This window comes from Schistocerca nitens, chromosome 4, assembly GCF_023898315.1.
Source record: "Schistocerca nitens isolate TAMUIC-IGC-003100 chromosome 4, iqSchNite1.1, whole genome shotgun sequence".
NCBI classification, from domain to species: Eukaryota; Metazoa; Arthropoda; class Insecta; order Orthoptera; family Acrididae; genus Schistocerca; species Schistocerca nitens.
The window spans coordinates 470585618-470602606 of NC_064617.1; the positions used below are offsets into that span (position 1 = coordinate 470585618).

The following is a 16989-nucleotide window of genomic DNA, read 5'->3' on the forward strand; positions in this document are numbered from 1 at the left end:
ACATCTAGCATTTCATGGGGAGCCAATATTTTTCTTCATTCATGGCCAACTTTGAGCCTGACGACATGTTACGTGTCCTGCAACATACGTTAAAGACATAAAATCAAATACTTGAAAATGGCATAAAAGGCCAAAGCCTAGGTTGTACTTAAACAATAAAACAATCAAGTGACAGTGTGTTCCTTTAAAAAATAATGTATGATTGTTGCTCAGAAACATCATAAGTGTTTATTCTAGGTGTGGCGGCAAAATCTTAGACAGAATGAATCTCATTTCAGGGCATGATTTTAAGAGGACATGGTTGTGTCAAAGTAGCTGATTAATACATTCAAGACTAGGGTTATACTGAGTGGAAAGTGGTCTGCTCCAAAATTGTTTTTCATAGGGCTCAGCAGTAGCAGGATTGGATGTGATGGCCTGGCAAATCTGCCTCTGAACTAGGCTGGTGGGATGATTACATCCAGCAAAGGATGGTGGTGTATCACTGTAAAGTGTCTGCATCTGAATAAATATGGTTGCCTTGAATGCCAATGCCGTATGGGAGGGAACGTTTGGCATGGAAAGAATGGAAACCATCAGAGTGTAAGTACTGTTGTTTGTTAGTGGGTTTCATATGGACAAAAGTGTGTAGCTGGCCTTCCGTGAGGACAAGATGAACATGAAGGAAAGTGGCATGGTGTTCGGAATAGGACCATGTAAAATTTAATTGGGAGACGGTATTTAAAGATTCCAGGAATTTTAACAGGTCAGTCTCTCCATGAGTCCAAATGGCAAAGATGTCATCAATGTATCTAAACCAAAGCAGGGGCTGAAGGTTTATGGATCCCGGGCCATCACATCCAGTCCTGGTACTGCTGATCCTGCTGGAAAACAACTTCGGAACACACCAATGTCACTCAGTATGAATGTAATTAATCAGCTACTCTGACAATTCCGTGACCTCCTAAAATCATGTCTGAGATTTTGCCCACCACACCTACAAGCACTTCCTGTCACCTTCCCAATCTCCACAATATCCTTGTCAGACCCTATGCTCCTTCTGCACGCATCTCCCTACCTTGTTGTTCCTACCCCTGTGACTGTCCCGACTGTGCAAGACTTGCCGTACGCACCCTCCTACCACCACCTATACCAGCACGTCATATACCAGCTGTTAGTTATGTAAACACTGTTCGACCTTTTACATTGGCATGACTACCATCAAGTTATCAGTTAGGATGAATGGGCATAGGCAACACACAAAATCCTGTTGCAGAGTGTGCTCTACAACATGACAGTCATGACCTTGGTGCCCATTTCACCACACACACCATCTGGATTCTTCCCTCAAATACCAGTTTATCAGAACTTTACAAGTAGGAACGGGGGTTGGGGTACAACATGTCCTTGATTCTCACCAGCCACCTGGCCTTAATTTATGTTAATTTCTTCCATCTCAGCATTTCTTCACAGTAACTACTCCTTTCCATTCCGTTTTAGTTTCCTACATCTTACATTTTCTGACCTAATTTTTGCCATCCCTCTCCCACCTCTATTACATACAATACATTCTCTGGTTTTCAAGTTTTGCACCGTGCAGTTCCCAACAATCAGTCTTTCCTTCTCATTCCATCTGGTAAGTCACCCCTGACCTGTGGTTCTGGGTGGCTTTTCTGAAATCTACCCCATTTCTTAAACCTCTCCAGTTCTTTTCCTTCACTTCTCTTCTTCCCTTCTCAACCCTTCTGCCAGAAAAAAGAGAGAGTGACTCCAAAAGCTTGCATAAGTATAGCCTTCTTTTATGTGTATGTTCTGCCGCCACCCCTTGGCGTGTAGATTTTTTTATCTATCCAGTTGCATTATATTGTCAAAAATTGATTATTTTTATTGTTACATTGTAATGATAGTTCACCAGAGATGCTTTTTCCCAAAGTGTAATTCCTTTGTTACTGTTTGTAAACAGTGTGAGTGTACAAATCTCAAATGCAGAGCTCTCAAGGAATGCAAACACAGATCCAAATTACTACAGGAATATTTACACAGTTGATTTTCTGGGATTTTGCTGAGCTAAAAGTGAAATCTGTGACCTGATATTCAAACGACGACTCTGAAATGCATCAGAATAAAGGCTGTGCAATGTGTCATAATTGATAATTGAGTAATTAAAGTTTGACACTCTTTTTGTTGTTTTTATTTATTTATAGTGTGTGAGGATTTTTTTAAAGGGGAGGGTGCAAGAAAGAAAAAATAAGAGAAGGGCAAATAATAATACTCAACTAGGAGAATTGGAAAGGCGAAAGTATTTCAATGAGAATGAGAATCTACCAAGTCACTTAAAAATAAACTACAGTGTACAATTATTTTATATCAGGCATTGATAGATAACAAATGAGGCATCATAAAATGCATTCACTGTTCATAACATTGACTGGAAAAGTGAACAGTAATGTTTATAGCAGCACACTCACAAGTCGTACTGATTAACAATTCTACCTTGCCATTTGCTACATGTGTACAAACATTAGGTTGGTTGTAGATGACTGTGAAAGTAATTACGACATTCATTTAATGTAATTGCATTTCTAATGGACCTCCTTTTTTTGAAAGTATAGTTGTAAAAGAGTTCTCTGTTGGTGTAGCAGAGCTCAAATGAGACAACTCAACAGGCACATTATCTTCATTTGCTAATCAAGTAGCTATTTTTTCTGTATTTATTGTACATTCATGAGCAGCTGAATAAGACACTTATGTGCCATGGTATTGGGGAGCCATCCCAATTCATGACCACTCAATTGCTGCTGGCAACTCAACAGGGGAGGGTTCAAGTGGGGTCCAAAATTCACACATCTCACTCAATGGTATTCAAGGTATGCTCAGTAAAATTGAGATCATGTGATCTAGTGCCCCATCAAGCACTCTTAGTGTTTTTGGAGCATTCCTTAAACCATTTTGGAGTGTTGCCTTGATAATGTACAGGTTGCCTGCAGTGTGCTAAAAGTGAACAAACGGATGAACATAATCACATAGTAGGCTCCTGTGTCACTCATCAGTGAATGATGATGTCATACAAGTCAGATAACCTGTTTCCTCCTGTGTAAACATTTCCCCAGTTTGAATACCTCTACCATCTGCCTGAATGGTGCTCTTTTGATAGCAGAATGTATTGCTTTGTGTGTTTTTTTGACGTATGCTCGTCTCATATCACAGAGCAACTGAAATCTTCCAGTGCTTCAAGCATCCAAAGCAGTGTAGCAATATGATCACAATAATGTATGTCTCCTTTGACAAGCAGTGATCAGATGTAGACTCGTGGTGTGGGAGCTTTGTATCCCATAGCAAGGACCGCTCACCTGTTGTCATCCTGCATTGAATGTGTGAGTAATTCTCTGCACTGTGGTCTGCCTGTCCACTGTTACAATACTTGACTGCAGCCCTTTGAGTCTTCTGTTGTTACCAAGTAAATTACTGTGTTGAGAAGATACTTGGAATTCTTTCATATGAAAGAAAATGTGGTGCATGTTGCATAATTTGTGACAAAAGTAATTGGGCCATATTCTGCTTTTCCTAAAACATTAGTTAATCTGAACGCAAATACTTTCTTACATACTCATTCCCAATACTGAAATACTTATATCAGATACCATTTTTTTGCAACAAAAAGAAAAATAATTACCAATACAATAATATAGAATATAAATAATGAAAGGAGTAGTGGTTAAAATAAGCAGAATAATTGAGGCATTGAATCATCAATAGGCACATAAATATGACTGAGAATTTTTCATGATGAATAAATCCACTCCAGTTCTTCTTGACCAATCCTTTATTTGGATAAAATCGTACATACGAGCCAGGTTTCAATATGATCTAATCTTCAGGCACTTGATTGCTTACAAGAAAGTCGTACCAATCATGTAAAAAGTCCAGCAAATTTATCAAGTAGCTTTCAAGTGATGCATGAAAAGGTTCTCTGAGTCAACCAGTACCACACCGGGTGAAGGAGACCACATAAGTACCCAGCCCACCACATATTGTGGAAGCCCAACAAGACCGGTAAACAGACTGTTGTGCAAATCGAAATGAGATTCCTGTGTACACATATTTGCCAGAGAGTGGTCACCACCAAACTGGCGTATATGTGTGCACAAGAGTCTCATTTCGATTCATGCAGCAGTCTTTTTACTGATCTTGCTGGGCTCCCACGATATGTGGCAGGCTGGGCACCTACATGGCCCCATGTAATCTGTGCAGTATTGGTTGACTCAGAGAAACTTTTCATGCGTCACTCATGCGGGATCTCACATGCTACTTGACAAAATTTGCTGGATTTTTTTTTACATGACTGGTGCAACTTTCTCGTGCGCTATCAAGTGTCTTAAGATGAGATTTACATACTGAAACCCAGATCGTGTGTACGATTTTATCCAAATAAAGTATTAGCCAAGTACAACTGGAGCAGATTTATTTATTATGAAAAATTTTAACAACAGTTGTGGAAGTCCCACAAAGAGTGTATTAAGGCTGAGAATATTGCTAGCTTTTGGGTGAATCTGTCTTGAGAGTTAGAGTGTCTCACACACACACACACACACACACACACACACACACACACACACACACACAACAGCTTTCTCAACAAATAGACCTTCAATCAGTTGAGATGCTTTAAAATGAAACTTCAGCACTTTGTGTTAATTTGGAGTCCACATGTATACAGGAGAAAATTAATCATACAGTGTAGGCTTTCACAGCCGTTGTTGTCTTCAGTTAAAAATTCCGGGCGGAGAGGCATGGTCGATGTATAAAATTTCCACCTAACATTTTGTCTCCATCTGCGGGAGACATCTTCTCAGGTCGTCCGGCTGCTGCCACTGAGGCTCCAGGTACTCTCGCATTTATCGAGGGCACCACCATCCATCACGTGATGTCGACGGTAAGTCTATCTTTGGAAGGCGTCATCGTTCAGTAATTGATTGTCATTCTGCTGGCGCAACGTCGACATCCATATTTTGTCCAACTTTAAAACTTCCTCTTTTATATTAAAATTATTATGGTGTTTGTGAATCTCTATTGCTTCTCTATACATGCATGCATGATAATGGGATGTTCGCTCTAAAACGCTTGTCTCATTAAATTTAATTTCGTGGTTCCCATCTTGAAAAACATGCTCAGCTATGGCCGATTTTTCGATGTGTCCTAAGCGACAGTTTCTTTTATGTTCGGCTAAGCGGGTGTTTACACTTCTTTTCGTTGTTCCAAAATATACTTGTCCACAACTGCATGGAATTTCATATACCCCAGGTGTTGCTAGGGCGTGTCAGGCATCTTTTGCAGTTCTTAAATATTCCTTAATCTTCTTGGTGGGTCTGAAGATGGTTTCTATATACGCTGGGCCACAACGTATATAGAAAGAACACTCACACGGATCGATACCTCAACAAGGAATCAAACCATCATCCTACGCAAAGAAGAGGTGTCATGAAAACCTTGGTGGACAGAGCCAACAAAATTAGCTTACTTGCAAGATGAACTTAATCACTTATGGTCAGCCTTAATGAAAAACGTATATACCAGCAAGGAAATTGATCGAGCCCTCCATCAAAGAAGAAAAGAATGCAGAAGTCCAGAGCAATAACGGTCACCTACTGGAAAAGTTTTCCTACCATTCATTAATAAAGTCACAGACCGTATTGGGAAAGTTCTGGCCAAGTATGGGATTGAAACCATCTTCAGACCCACCAAGAAGATTAAGGAATATTTAAGAAATGCAAAAGATGCTCGACACCCCCTAGCAACACCTGGGGTGCACAAAATTCTTTGCAGTTGTGGATAAGTATATATCGGAACAGCGAAAAGAAGTGTAAACACTCGCTTAGCCGAACATAAAAGAAACTGTCGCTTAGGACACATCGAAAAATCGGCTGTAGCTGAGCGTGTTTTTCGAGATGGGAACCATGAAATTAAATTTAATGAAACAAGTGTTTTAGTGCAAACATCCCATTATCATGTGCGCACGTATAGAGAAGCAATAGAGATTCACAAACACCATAATTTTAATAGAAAAGAGGAAGTTTTAAAGTTGGACAAAATATGGATGTCGACGTTCCGTCAACAGAATGACAATCGATTACTCTTAATCGAGAATGATGACGCCTTCCAAAGATAGGCATACCATCTACATCACATGATGGATGGTGGTGCCCTCTATGCGCTCTATAAATGCAAGAGTACCTGGAATTTTTAACATCAGGAGAATATTGTTTAGCTTCAGTATCAGATCATTTTTAGGTTCAAGGTGAGAAACTCTGAATAATGAATACTATTTATATCTTCTGTATCTAAATCTCTTCTTTTCATTTCTTATTTTAAGCAGTATGAAATTACATTCATTCACATCTTACCAGAAAATTAGAACTACTATCCACATCTTTCTAGTTGTATCAATTCTTTACATAAATAGTTTTAATATAAATTAATAAGTCCATTAAATATGACAATTAATGAATGTTTTGCTACACATGAAACACTGCAGAATAGCTGTTTGTTCTGTTAAATGTGTGCACCCATTTGTAAGTGAACACATGACGTGATGATTCTGTAGACTTTTCCATTGCTTAATCAAAAATGTAAGTAATCAGATAGTTCTTTGTCTTATACTCATGAAGGAACAATATTTTTGTATAAGTAAACATTTCTAAAAGTTGAAGTCATGAAGTTGCCATTTGCTGCCTATATTTAACAATCATAGTTCTGTTTTTCTCATAATAAAGGTTTGTTTGTCATTTTCTGTATCTGGTATCCTTAACTCTTTAAATATTATCTCTCATTCTTGTGTCATATCCCACAGTTAATAGATAAATAAATGTGGACACCTATACATATTTCCAGAAAAAAAACTTATTAGGTTACCTTCCGAAGTTAATGTTAAATAATTTCTGGCATAATTTTGTCCTTAAATTTGTCAACATCGCATGAATAACTCATCTTAAAGCTCTTTCACAAAGAAAGTTTCTTCTACATCTGAATGTAGACTTCACTTAAACATTCCTTCCAGCATAGTACATTTTCCTCACTTGCTAAGTGATGTGTGTTCAAAAAGATGTGTAGTAGATATGAACCTGCCAGTCTTAGTAAGAGGCTGGTAAATATTCTTAATGGTTTTCCAGGTAAGTAACTAGTTGTTCTTTGTAGAATTACTGTTTTATATAGGTACGAATGTTACCATTTTATGGGCTAGTTCTGAAAATGTAATCATAGTTGGATCTGTAGAGCTCCTATGTAGTGTACTGTCATGTACTATTCCACTTCTTGGTTAACATCGTGCTGTGAGGCTTTTACACTACACATCACTGTATAATGCTGTGGTCCATTATCGAGAATTTTGTAAATATTAGCCTCCAAGTAAAGGAAAGCAAAATTCAACATCTTTCCAGGATAGTTTGATGAATGTGTTTCAATTGCAAATAGATTTTTGGCTTACCTGAAACAGCAGTTGGTCCTTCAAAGTTCACGTTGATGGTAATGGATTTCTGGGAGCAGCTGTACACATAGTGGAAACTCCTGACACAGTCATCTTTAGGAATAGCATTCAGTTGGGTTGTAACATTATGTTGTACTTGAGTTGTAACATTACATCAGATCTCCAAAATCTTCTGGCTGTTCAGGGCTGATTTCAATTTGGGAAAAAGAAAAAGTCCAAGGGAGACAAGTCTGTGGAGTAGGGTGGCTGATTAAGTGACACAACTCCCCCAGGAACTGCTGTTCTGGAAAGGCAGTGTGTGGCCAGACAATTCCGTGGGCAATGTCCATCCAGTTGCCTTTTTTGGCATACAGGGGTGTACCCACTTCATCTGTTACAGCAGACAGTTCAGTATTTCCAAATAGGAAATGGTATTTATCATGGTGCCCTCAGAAAGGAATTCTTTATGGGTGAGACCCTCAGACTCGAAGAACACCTTGAGCAGAACCTCTCACTATGCACCTTCTGGTTTTTCAATGACTCTGCTCCTTCTTGTTTTTTGGTGACCCAGGACCCTGCCAGTACTTACTATGACACTTGCCTTCAAGGTGTTGCTTGTGACGGTGGTTTGGGTCTCAATCTGCCAGGCTGATGAGGTCTCCAGAGGCATTAAGTCAAAGTGGTGTTTGTTCCTGTGTCAAAGTGGGGAATGAGGTAACAGAAAGCTTGCATTTAACCAAATCCTGGTGGCTATGAAGTGGGCTGTCTCATGACTGATTCCCACTTCCCATACTATCATTCATACTGTCACATGACTATCCTGGAACAAAAGTTCTTTCGCTTTCTGTACGTTTTTCAGTGTGTGTGAGAAGTTGCAGGCCAGCCAGTTCAGGGGGCGCCTTCCAGGGTGTCTCACTCTTCTTGGAAACATTTAAACTACTCATAAACACACTTGAAGGTGATAGCATGTCCTTTGTAAACTGTTGTCTAATTTTCCTTGTTTGCAAATTTTCCAAGTTTTAGACAGTACAGCATATTTGTTCGCTAATCCACTTTCCATTTCAACCGCTTGCACTTCACCTTCACTGTACATTGTGCTGCTTACACAAAAGCACATGCACGGTGCCACTGCTCAGGAACATTTTCAGAAATGTCTTAACCTGTCCAGTCCAGGGTTTGGCAGTGGCACACACTTGCAGCTGTGAGCTGTATGACACCATTCACCAAACTTTCTGGACAGAGGTTGTGTAATAATGGAAATACTGTGACACAGAGACCCTTCAGTTTATATAACCTCATTACATTTCTTCATTGTCCATTTAAGAAAAAGGAAACAAAGAGAAGCACATTTCGAAAGACATGACAAACAGTGGAATCAGTGAATGGAACTAGCAAATCTCCTACATGGATACAGCGAAGTGTATCTTTCATATGATGGGGATCCTGGTTCTGTACCAAGACTGGTTACTGCAGTAGTTGCTTTGTTGGGTACAGTTTTGAAATATAAAATAATACAATAAGGCAAAAATCACCCGTTGCCTTTACTGGCTGCTAAATTCCTCTCAACTCAATATTGCTACTAAAACAACTGAATTTAACAATTGGTGGTATAAAGTACATGGTTGCAATTTCATTTACTAACTGATATGCTAAACAAAACACACACACACACACACACAGAAAGAAGCTTTTACTGAGTACAGTGTCAAGCACATCTGCTCTAACAAGTCTCATGATGAACTGACAGACTTAAATATAGATGTTTCGGGTGAACAAACATTTAAGGAGCGGAGAGAGTGAGGGAGAGGAGGTAGATGTAGAGTAAATGAAATAGCGTTTAGTGCTTCTTTTTCATCAGCAGTTACAATGATGGTGAATGCAGCTGTCAAAACATGAGTACTACACGAATTATTGAATCTAATATATTAAGTAGTTTAGAAAGAAATTTTAAGATAGGTAGTGAGGCTTTGTATAGAATAGGAAGTGTGTCAGAATGAAACACAGTCGCACAGTGCTTAAGAGAAAATAAGTCTGAAGTTTATTCAGATATATCAGCTAAAAAAGAAAGGTCTTAAGATTTCTGCTGCAGGTGTAAGTTCAGAAAATCCATTACATGTGTCATGTCTATCATTGCCAGTGTTTATTTGTGATTTTTCTAGATAAAATCAGCTATTTACTTAGCTCTTTTTGCACATGTTAGTATTTGTATACCCAAGATTAATTATTTTATTTCATATAGAGTTAAATTTTTGGAAGCTGCAAATTGCATAAACAGCATTGTTTCCCTGAAAGTGTAATTTTGACCAAATAGTCAATAGCAGGGGAAAATAAAAAATAGGAAAAGTTTAATAAACGGTATCTAATGTTGCTTTCTTCCTATGTTCTATGAGCGTATGTTAATACAACTTGTAGATATGAGGTAACATTCGTTCCATGAAAGTAATTTTAGAAAATTTTTTTCTGCTGTTTGTAACATTTTCTCGCAATGACTAATGCACACAATATTATTTTGTAATTGATGCAATACGGTTTTGCTCTTGATATTTATTACTAAAAATTCTTGTTGCAGTTACCATGTGCCCTCCACCAATACAGCAGCCTCCTGAAAGGAAACCGGAGCCCCTTCAGGTTCTTAGTGAGATGCTTCCAAAAGATCTGGATCCCATTTCTCCAGAAAGTGATACCTTCAAAGATGATGACGATGATGTTGATAATGAAGATAATGATAATGATGATGAAGAAGAAGAAGATGATGATGAAGAATTGGATAATAATGATGATGGACTAGATAAGAGTAAAGTTACTGAAGAAGAAGAATCATCTCCACCATTTGAACCAATAGAAAGAATACATTCAAACCATGATTCAAATGACAGCAATTTGTCTGATATATCAGGTCTCAGTAGCGAAGACAGTCAGATTTCCGACATTTCATTTTCTGACAGTAAAAAAGACATGTCTGTTCCAAAATGTCCAGTGTCAGATGTAGTAAGCCAGGATAGCCAACTGTCCAAAGTATCATCTAACAGCAGATTATCTATGGAGTTTTCAGATGAGCAGAAGGAGTCTTCGAAAATATTTGCTAATGACAACAAAGAGGGGGCTTTTTCCCAAATTTCAGAAGATTCTTTGAAACAAAAATTTGAAGGAATTGCTTCATTTTCACAACAACATGTTTTTAGCCATTCACCTCATGTGACAGAAGAACATCAGGATAAAAGTAAAGATGTGCAGATAAATGAAGAAGTGCTCAGGAACAAACACTCACAAAGCAACACAGAAAGCATTGTTAATAAATTACAAAAGTGTGAATTTGATTTTGCTGATTCAGCTAGCATTCATACAGAAGAGACAGCAAAAAACAGTATTGATGAAAATGACTCGCAATCACAGCTTTATACAGGAATGGAATCATGCAATGTAAGTGAAGCAGAGGTCTCAGCTGCAAAACCTAAATCTAAAATGACAATTTTTTCTTCTATTTTTAAAGACAATAAAATTGAAAATCAGGATAATCTTACAAATAAATCTGGAAATGATTATAGTTGGGATGATAATCTGAATAGTAATTATGAGTCTCTTGAGGTTTCTGAACAGAGCAATATGGTGGAAAAACATACTGATAATTTTGGTGAAGATAATGAAATATATTGTAGTGAAGGAAATACTATCACTCCAACACTATCTGATATCAAACAAAAAAACATAGTTCCTGCAAACAGTACAAGTGTTAACTTTAAGAATGAAGATGCGGAAACATTTTTGCTAAAAGATAATTCTCTTGATGGGTACAGTAAAATGGACCACATTGACATCAAAAGTGACACACAATTTGAGACAGACACTGACACAAAAGACAGCCAGTCCCTTCAAGGTATCCATCATTATGATAGTATCCAAGAATCATTTAACACAAATGACTCTCAGCTACTAATCGGAAAATTCAAAGAACATGAAGGGGAAGGTAAAAGTATTACCTCCATGGGTATCCCACGCGGGGATAAAACAAAAGATAATAAACAGTTTATTAAAGAAGGACACAATACAAAACAACTTAAATGTGAAACTGAGATTAAAAGTGAAACAGATATGTCACACGATAGAGGTAGCAGTCTTGAAGAAGTTTCTTCAAGGAAAGAAAATATTAAAGAACCACATAGAGAACAGGGAAAGAAAGAACACTGCAAAGATAATTCTCAGAGTGACAGACACACAAAGGATGGGACCAAAGAACGTTCAAGATCTGAAAAGGAAATTACCAAAGATCGAAGCCGACATGACAAACTTCCAAAAGATAGTAGCAAGGAACATATGAAACATGATGACAGAAAGTCAAAAGAAGGAACTAAGGATCACTCCAAGCGTGATGACAGCAGAGAAAGAAACAAGCAAAATGAGAGAAAAGAACGGAGTAAAAGAGATGACAAAGAAATAAGTAAAGATAAACACAAACATGAGGAAAGAAGTGACAGAGAACGTTCAAGGCATGACTCTAAATCAGAGAAAGAAAAGATAAGGGATCACTCTCGCCATGATGAGAAAAATGACAGAAACACGTATAAAGATCGAAAGGAAGCAGGTAAAGATAGCTCAAGGAGAGACAAGTCTAGAGAGGATAAGTCTAGCAAAACATCAGAGAAAGATAAAGGAAAGCAGGAAGAAAAAAGCGACAAATACAAAACTAAAATAGATGAAAAATCCAAGAGTGAAAAGGAGAAGGCAAGAAATGAAAACTCATCCTCAAAACTGACTCATCAGGACGCAGAACAGAAAGAAAAACATAAATCAGATAGCAAACGAAGTAAAGATAAATATAAAAGTGATAAAAATAAGCATGTCTCTGATGGGAAGCCTAGAAAGTCTAATGATGACAAACCAGAAAAAGAAATAACTAACAAAGAAGACCAAAAAGAAAAGATGAGAGATCAATCTAAAACTGAGTCTGGCGAAAGTGCAGAAAAATCACATAAAGACAAACAAAGAATTCATGAAAAGAATGAAAAAGATAGGAAAGGTCATGATAAGAGCAGGGAAAGCAGTAGTAGCAGTAGCAGCAGAAAATCTGATAAGAAAGGCGAAAACAAATCACAAAAAAATGAAAATAAAGATAAAGAGAAAAAGAAGGAAAACAAGAGTAAAAGTGCACCGGATGATCATTTTGTTCACAGAGACAAAAATTCAGAAGACCGTAGGTCGACTGATAGAGACAGCAATGGTACTTCATGTGATAAGTCCCGGGGAAAGAGTACAGAATCTCAGTCTTCACAAAAACAAGAGAAGAAAAGCAGTAGGCATAGTGGCACTGGAAAAACAGAAGGTGGTGTCACTGAATCACAAGATACAAATGCAAAATCTGAAGAGTGCAATGAAGATGACTCCCCTTCAAAATCACCAGAGTCATCTCCATCTTCCTTACTTCCATTAAAAAAACGACCTCTCCATCAGCATTCTGAGAGTGAAGAGGAGTTAGATGAGTATTCATGCAGCAATGACTCTGGAAAATTGGTACTGAAGTTAAAAAAACCAAAAATTGCTGCAAACATTTTTGAGATCAAGAAAATAATGCAGCTACGAAAATCAATGGCCAAGATAGAAAATCGAAACAGATATCATAATGGTAAGCACAGTGAAATAAAGGATCGGAGGGGGAAACAGCAGAATGATACTGAAATCTTAGGCACAGCTGGTGTTAAAGAAGGAGAATTGCAGTCCTCTGATCCAGTAGGTTTCCAGGTTTCAGAGTGTGAAGATGCATTGACAAATGATGAAGATAAATTGGTGTCTCAGGAAGGTATACCACTGCCAGCAAAAGAAACCGTACTGCAGAATGTGAAGCAAACTACTCATATGCATACAGACAATGAGACAGTTCCAAGTAGTGTTTTCAAGCCTGAAAAAGAAGATTCTCCTAATGAAGACAGTGATGACCATGATAACAGTGATGTAGATGGTGATCTCACACATTTTGAACAAGCGTCAGGACAACAGACAGAAAATCTTGCAGCTTATATAAGAACTTATGAAGAAAATCTTTATTCAAATCCTATTTGTTTCACAGATTGTAGTGACAGTGATAATGAAGAAACATCAACCTCTCACTCACTTTCACATTTGAAGTGTAAAGTTGTTAAGGAAATAGTTGACAGATATGTGCGTCAGCATTTTGGGTTTGATAGTGACCTTACTGTTTCTGTAAAAGAAGCAAATAGTGCTGCTAAAACATTGAGATCTGAAGACATCACTGGTGAAACAAATGACATTCCTACATCGTCTAAATCTAAAACAAATACTGGAAAGGATGTACCAGGTGGAATTCCTAAAAAATCAAGGACAGCAATTGACAGTTCAGACACAGCACATTATGAAACAAACAAGAACATTGTAGATAACAGCCAGAGTTCCTCTGAACTTAATCATGCCAAGTTTGATGCTAGTGCAACAAGCAAGAAACTACCCAAAGGCTATGTTCTGGAGTGGGTTCCTATGGTTACCACAGATATAGACAGTAGTGACAATAATGCAGTAGATTCTCACAAAAGGCATTTTAAAAGAAATGGTGGTGGTAGTGGTAAAACAAAATCCACTGGGAACATATACAAGCAAATAAATATGGAACAAAAGGCAGAAGCATGTGTTGATAAAATGCCATCTGCACCATCAGAAAGTGCTCTCGAACGAGTTTCAGCACCTGAAGTACGTGAGACTCCACATCTCAATTCTGAGCCTGATAACTCACATGCTGTGAACTGCACTCCCAGCAACGGTCCAGATAATCGTTATGTAATTGCAGACTCTGATGAGGATGAATATGTTGGAGATGAAAAGTCTAATGTAGACAACAACATTGACAAAAGCAGTTCAGATGATGAGAAAGTACCACTATCTGCTGATTTAATTTTCCATTCTCTGAGAGACTTGATGCTAGAGAGTGGTATGCAGAAACAGATTTCACCAGAAAAAGTTATTGGCATAACAGAAAACCTGCCTAAACCTGCGTCAGAACCAAGACGCAACTTATTAGGTCGCAGTAGACGACCTGGACTTGGCAGACCTGCTCCTGGAAAAGGTGTAGTAGTGGACAACAGTAACAGTCGGACATCTACACCTGATTTTGTCATGCCACTGAGTCCTGAGAGTGATGTATCAGCATCATCTGGAGAACAGAACAAAAAAATAGTGGACAACAGAGGTTAGTTTCAGTATCCTTTCACATATCTGTAGCTGATATTTTTCAAACATTTGTAATAATTGCTCTTTTACAAAAGTTTGTTTTTTGACATTACAGAAGCAGGAAACATAGGAGATGGTGATGTGGATACTGTGAATTTGAACCAAGAGGAGTCTGAAAGCAAAAGAACACTGAGGTAGATTTCAGTTTGACTAGCAGCATTAAGCTTTACATATCTGTGAAATGTACAGGGAGACCATGTATACAATTTTCTATAAGCTTTCATTCTTGCTTTCTATTTAGGAGTGCCACAACAGCTTATCGTGGCCAACGGTACAGCAGTGATGAGTTGTATAAACCAAGGCCACTTTTCAATGTAACTTCAAGGCGTGCCAAATCAAAACAACAGTCCCCACCACTACCTGAAGGTGAGATAACAATGGTAACATTCTCATTACCCTGTATGCCATTTCTATGTATTTTTGATTTTCCAAAACTGAATAACTGGACAAATCTATTGAGTTGCTCCATTTTTTCTGTTGAAAAATATACCAATGAAAGTTCATTGCAAAATAAGGTCATTTTGTATATTTAGTGAGCTAATTGACTGTTTGGCCTGGATTGACGGAAATGCTGTCAAATTTTAAGTAACATATACTACTGTACAGAGGTTAATACATACAATACACCTTGTTCTTGAATTCCTCCATCTGTCTGTGCTACGTAGTAAATTGCATCTATATTGAGTAATTTGAGAAGAAAACTTGCAGAATGCATACAGAAAATATGAAAAGCACCTACTTACCACTTAGGAAACTTTATGAGCAAGTAAGGGATCAACAGAAATGAATCTTCAGCTTTCACAACTAGAAATTCCTGTGTGAAAAGCTCAAGAAAAATATTTAGAGATTTAGCAGTGATTTTTTCCCCCTGATACTTTGAGTGTTTCTCCACAGATGTACACAACTTTTTCGTTTTCATATGTGTGCCCCAACGCCCTATTTCTTTGCCTTGTGGAGGAATTCCTAGTTGGGAGAGCTCAAGATTAATATTCTTTAATTACTTTTTTCTGTAAATTTCATGCCAGCTGTTCTAGTAATGGCGAGGTTTAAGTAAGTATATTTTATCTACCAAAAATATTATTTATATATTTTACTTTTCATTTGTAACTTTAATCATATTTTGTGAAAATATTTGTTCCACTGTACCTGAGTATATATTTTGCATTTGGATATGCTTCTTTACAGTTTGTTCCTTTGTTTCCAGAAGTGACAGTGAAGAAGCGTCGGTCAACTGTTGAAGGATGTGAATCCTCTCATTCTGAAAAAGGCACATACAGATGATTAACAACTAGGTTTGAATGAGTTTTTATCCCTCAGATTCCTATTAAAACCAGGGTGAAAACTCACATATTGTGTACTTAAACTGTATATTAGAGGACATGACAAATGTAAAAAGGTTACGAGTAAGACAGTGCAGGAGTTTGTATTGTACATAGTATACATATAGTAATAAAAGACTGTAGATTCTGCAGACTCGAGTGCAAGGTGAACAGAATTGAACTGGATGTATGGAAAGAATTCCTAGAAACACCGAGATTACAGTTACAGTAGTTGTAAAAACTCAGTGTATTGAATGTTTAGTCTTTCAAATCAGTAGCAGTTTGAACACTAAGAAATTCAAGAATATTGACTGATGTACAGAACTCTATCTTTCAGTTACAATTCTACTTACTTTGTAAAAATAATTCTTATTTATATACTTTTGCAATGTGTCTACATTCATTTTAAAAGTTGGCACACCAGCATAGTTTCATACCACCAGTGTTACCATTTTTGTTTTATTAGCTGTGATAGTTTGTACAGCAAGAAATTTGCAGTTTTTACATTTATGACTGTGTAAAATTTAAATTTTACAGTACAGACTTTATGTTCATGGAATTTCTGTGTTTTCATTTCTGAAAAACATGTTATTTCTGTTTTTATGCAACTGCAGGTTCAGTGACATTTGATTATAGTCTTTTTTTTTACAAAAAATAAAAAGATGAAAATATATTGTCACAATAATAACTGGTATGTACTTAATCAACAAAATAAAATTGTAATTTTTTAAGACATATCAGTAATATTTTGTGTTAGATATTTTATTTACCATTTTCCGTTGTTCCCAATCAACAATCCTGGTCAAAGATAATATTAGCATCAACCAAAAGTTAAGCTAGTAATCTCATTTATGGTGTTACAAGCAAACAATTCAGTTTGATTCTTGCTGGTGTTTATGTGTGTGTGTGTGGGGGGGGGGGGTGATCAAATGGACATACGCACACAGTAATTTTTACAGCCAAGTCATTATCTCACAGACTTTCTTGCTTTCCTAAATACTT

At 37.3% G+C, this 16989-nt stretch overlaps 1 protein-coding gene across 1 annotated transcript in view; it reads left to right on the plus strand.

Moving 5' to 3' along the window:
• LOC126251305 (biorientation of chromosomes in cell division protein 1-like 1) overlaps nt 1-16606 on the plus strand; it is a 105565-nt gene extending 88959 nt beyond the window's left edge. The window contains exons 4-7 of the mRNA XM_049951632.1: nt 10008-14627; nt 14724-14802; nt 14910-15034; nt 15873-16606. Coding sequence (XP_049807589.1) covers nt 10008-14627; nt 14724-14802; nt 14910-15034; nt 15873-15949 — 4901 coding nt within the window. The 3' untranslated portion in view covers nt 15950-16606. The remainder of the gene's footprint in view (nt 1-10007; nt 14628-14723; nt 14803-14909; nt 15035-15872) is intronic.
• The last annotated feature ends 383 nt before the right edge of the window (nt 16607-16989 follow it).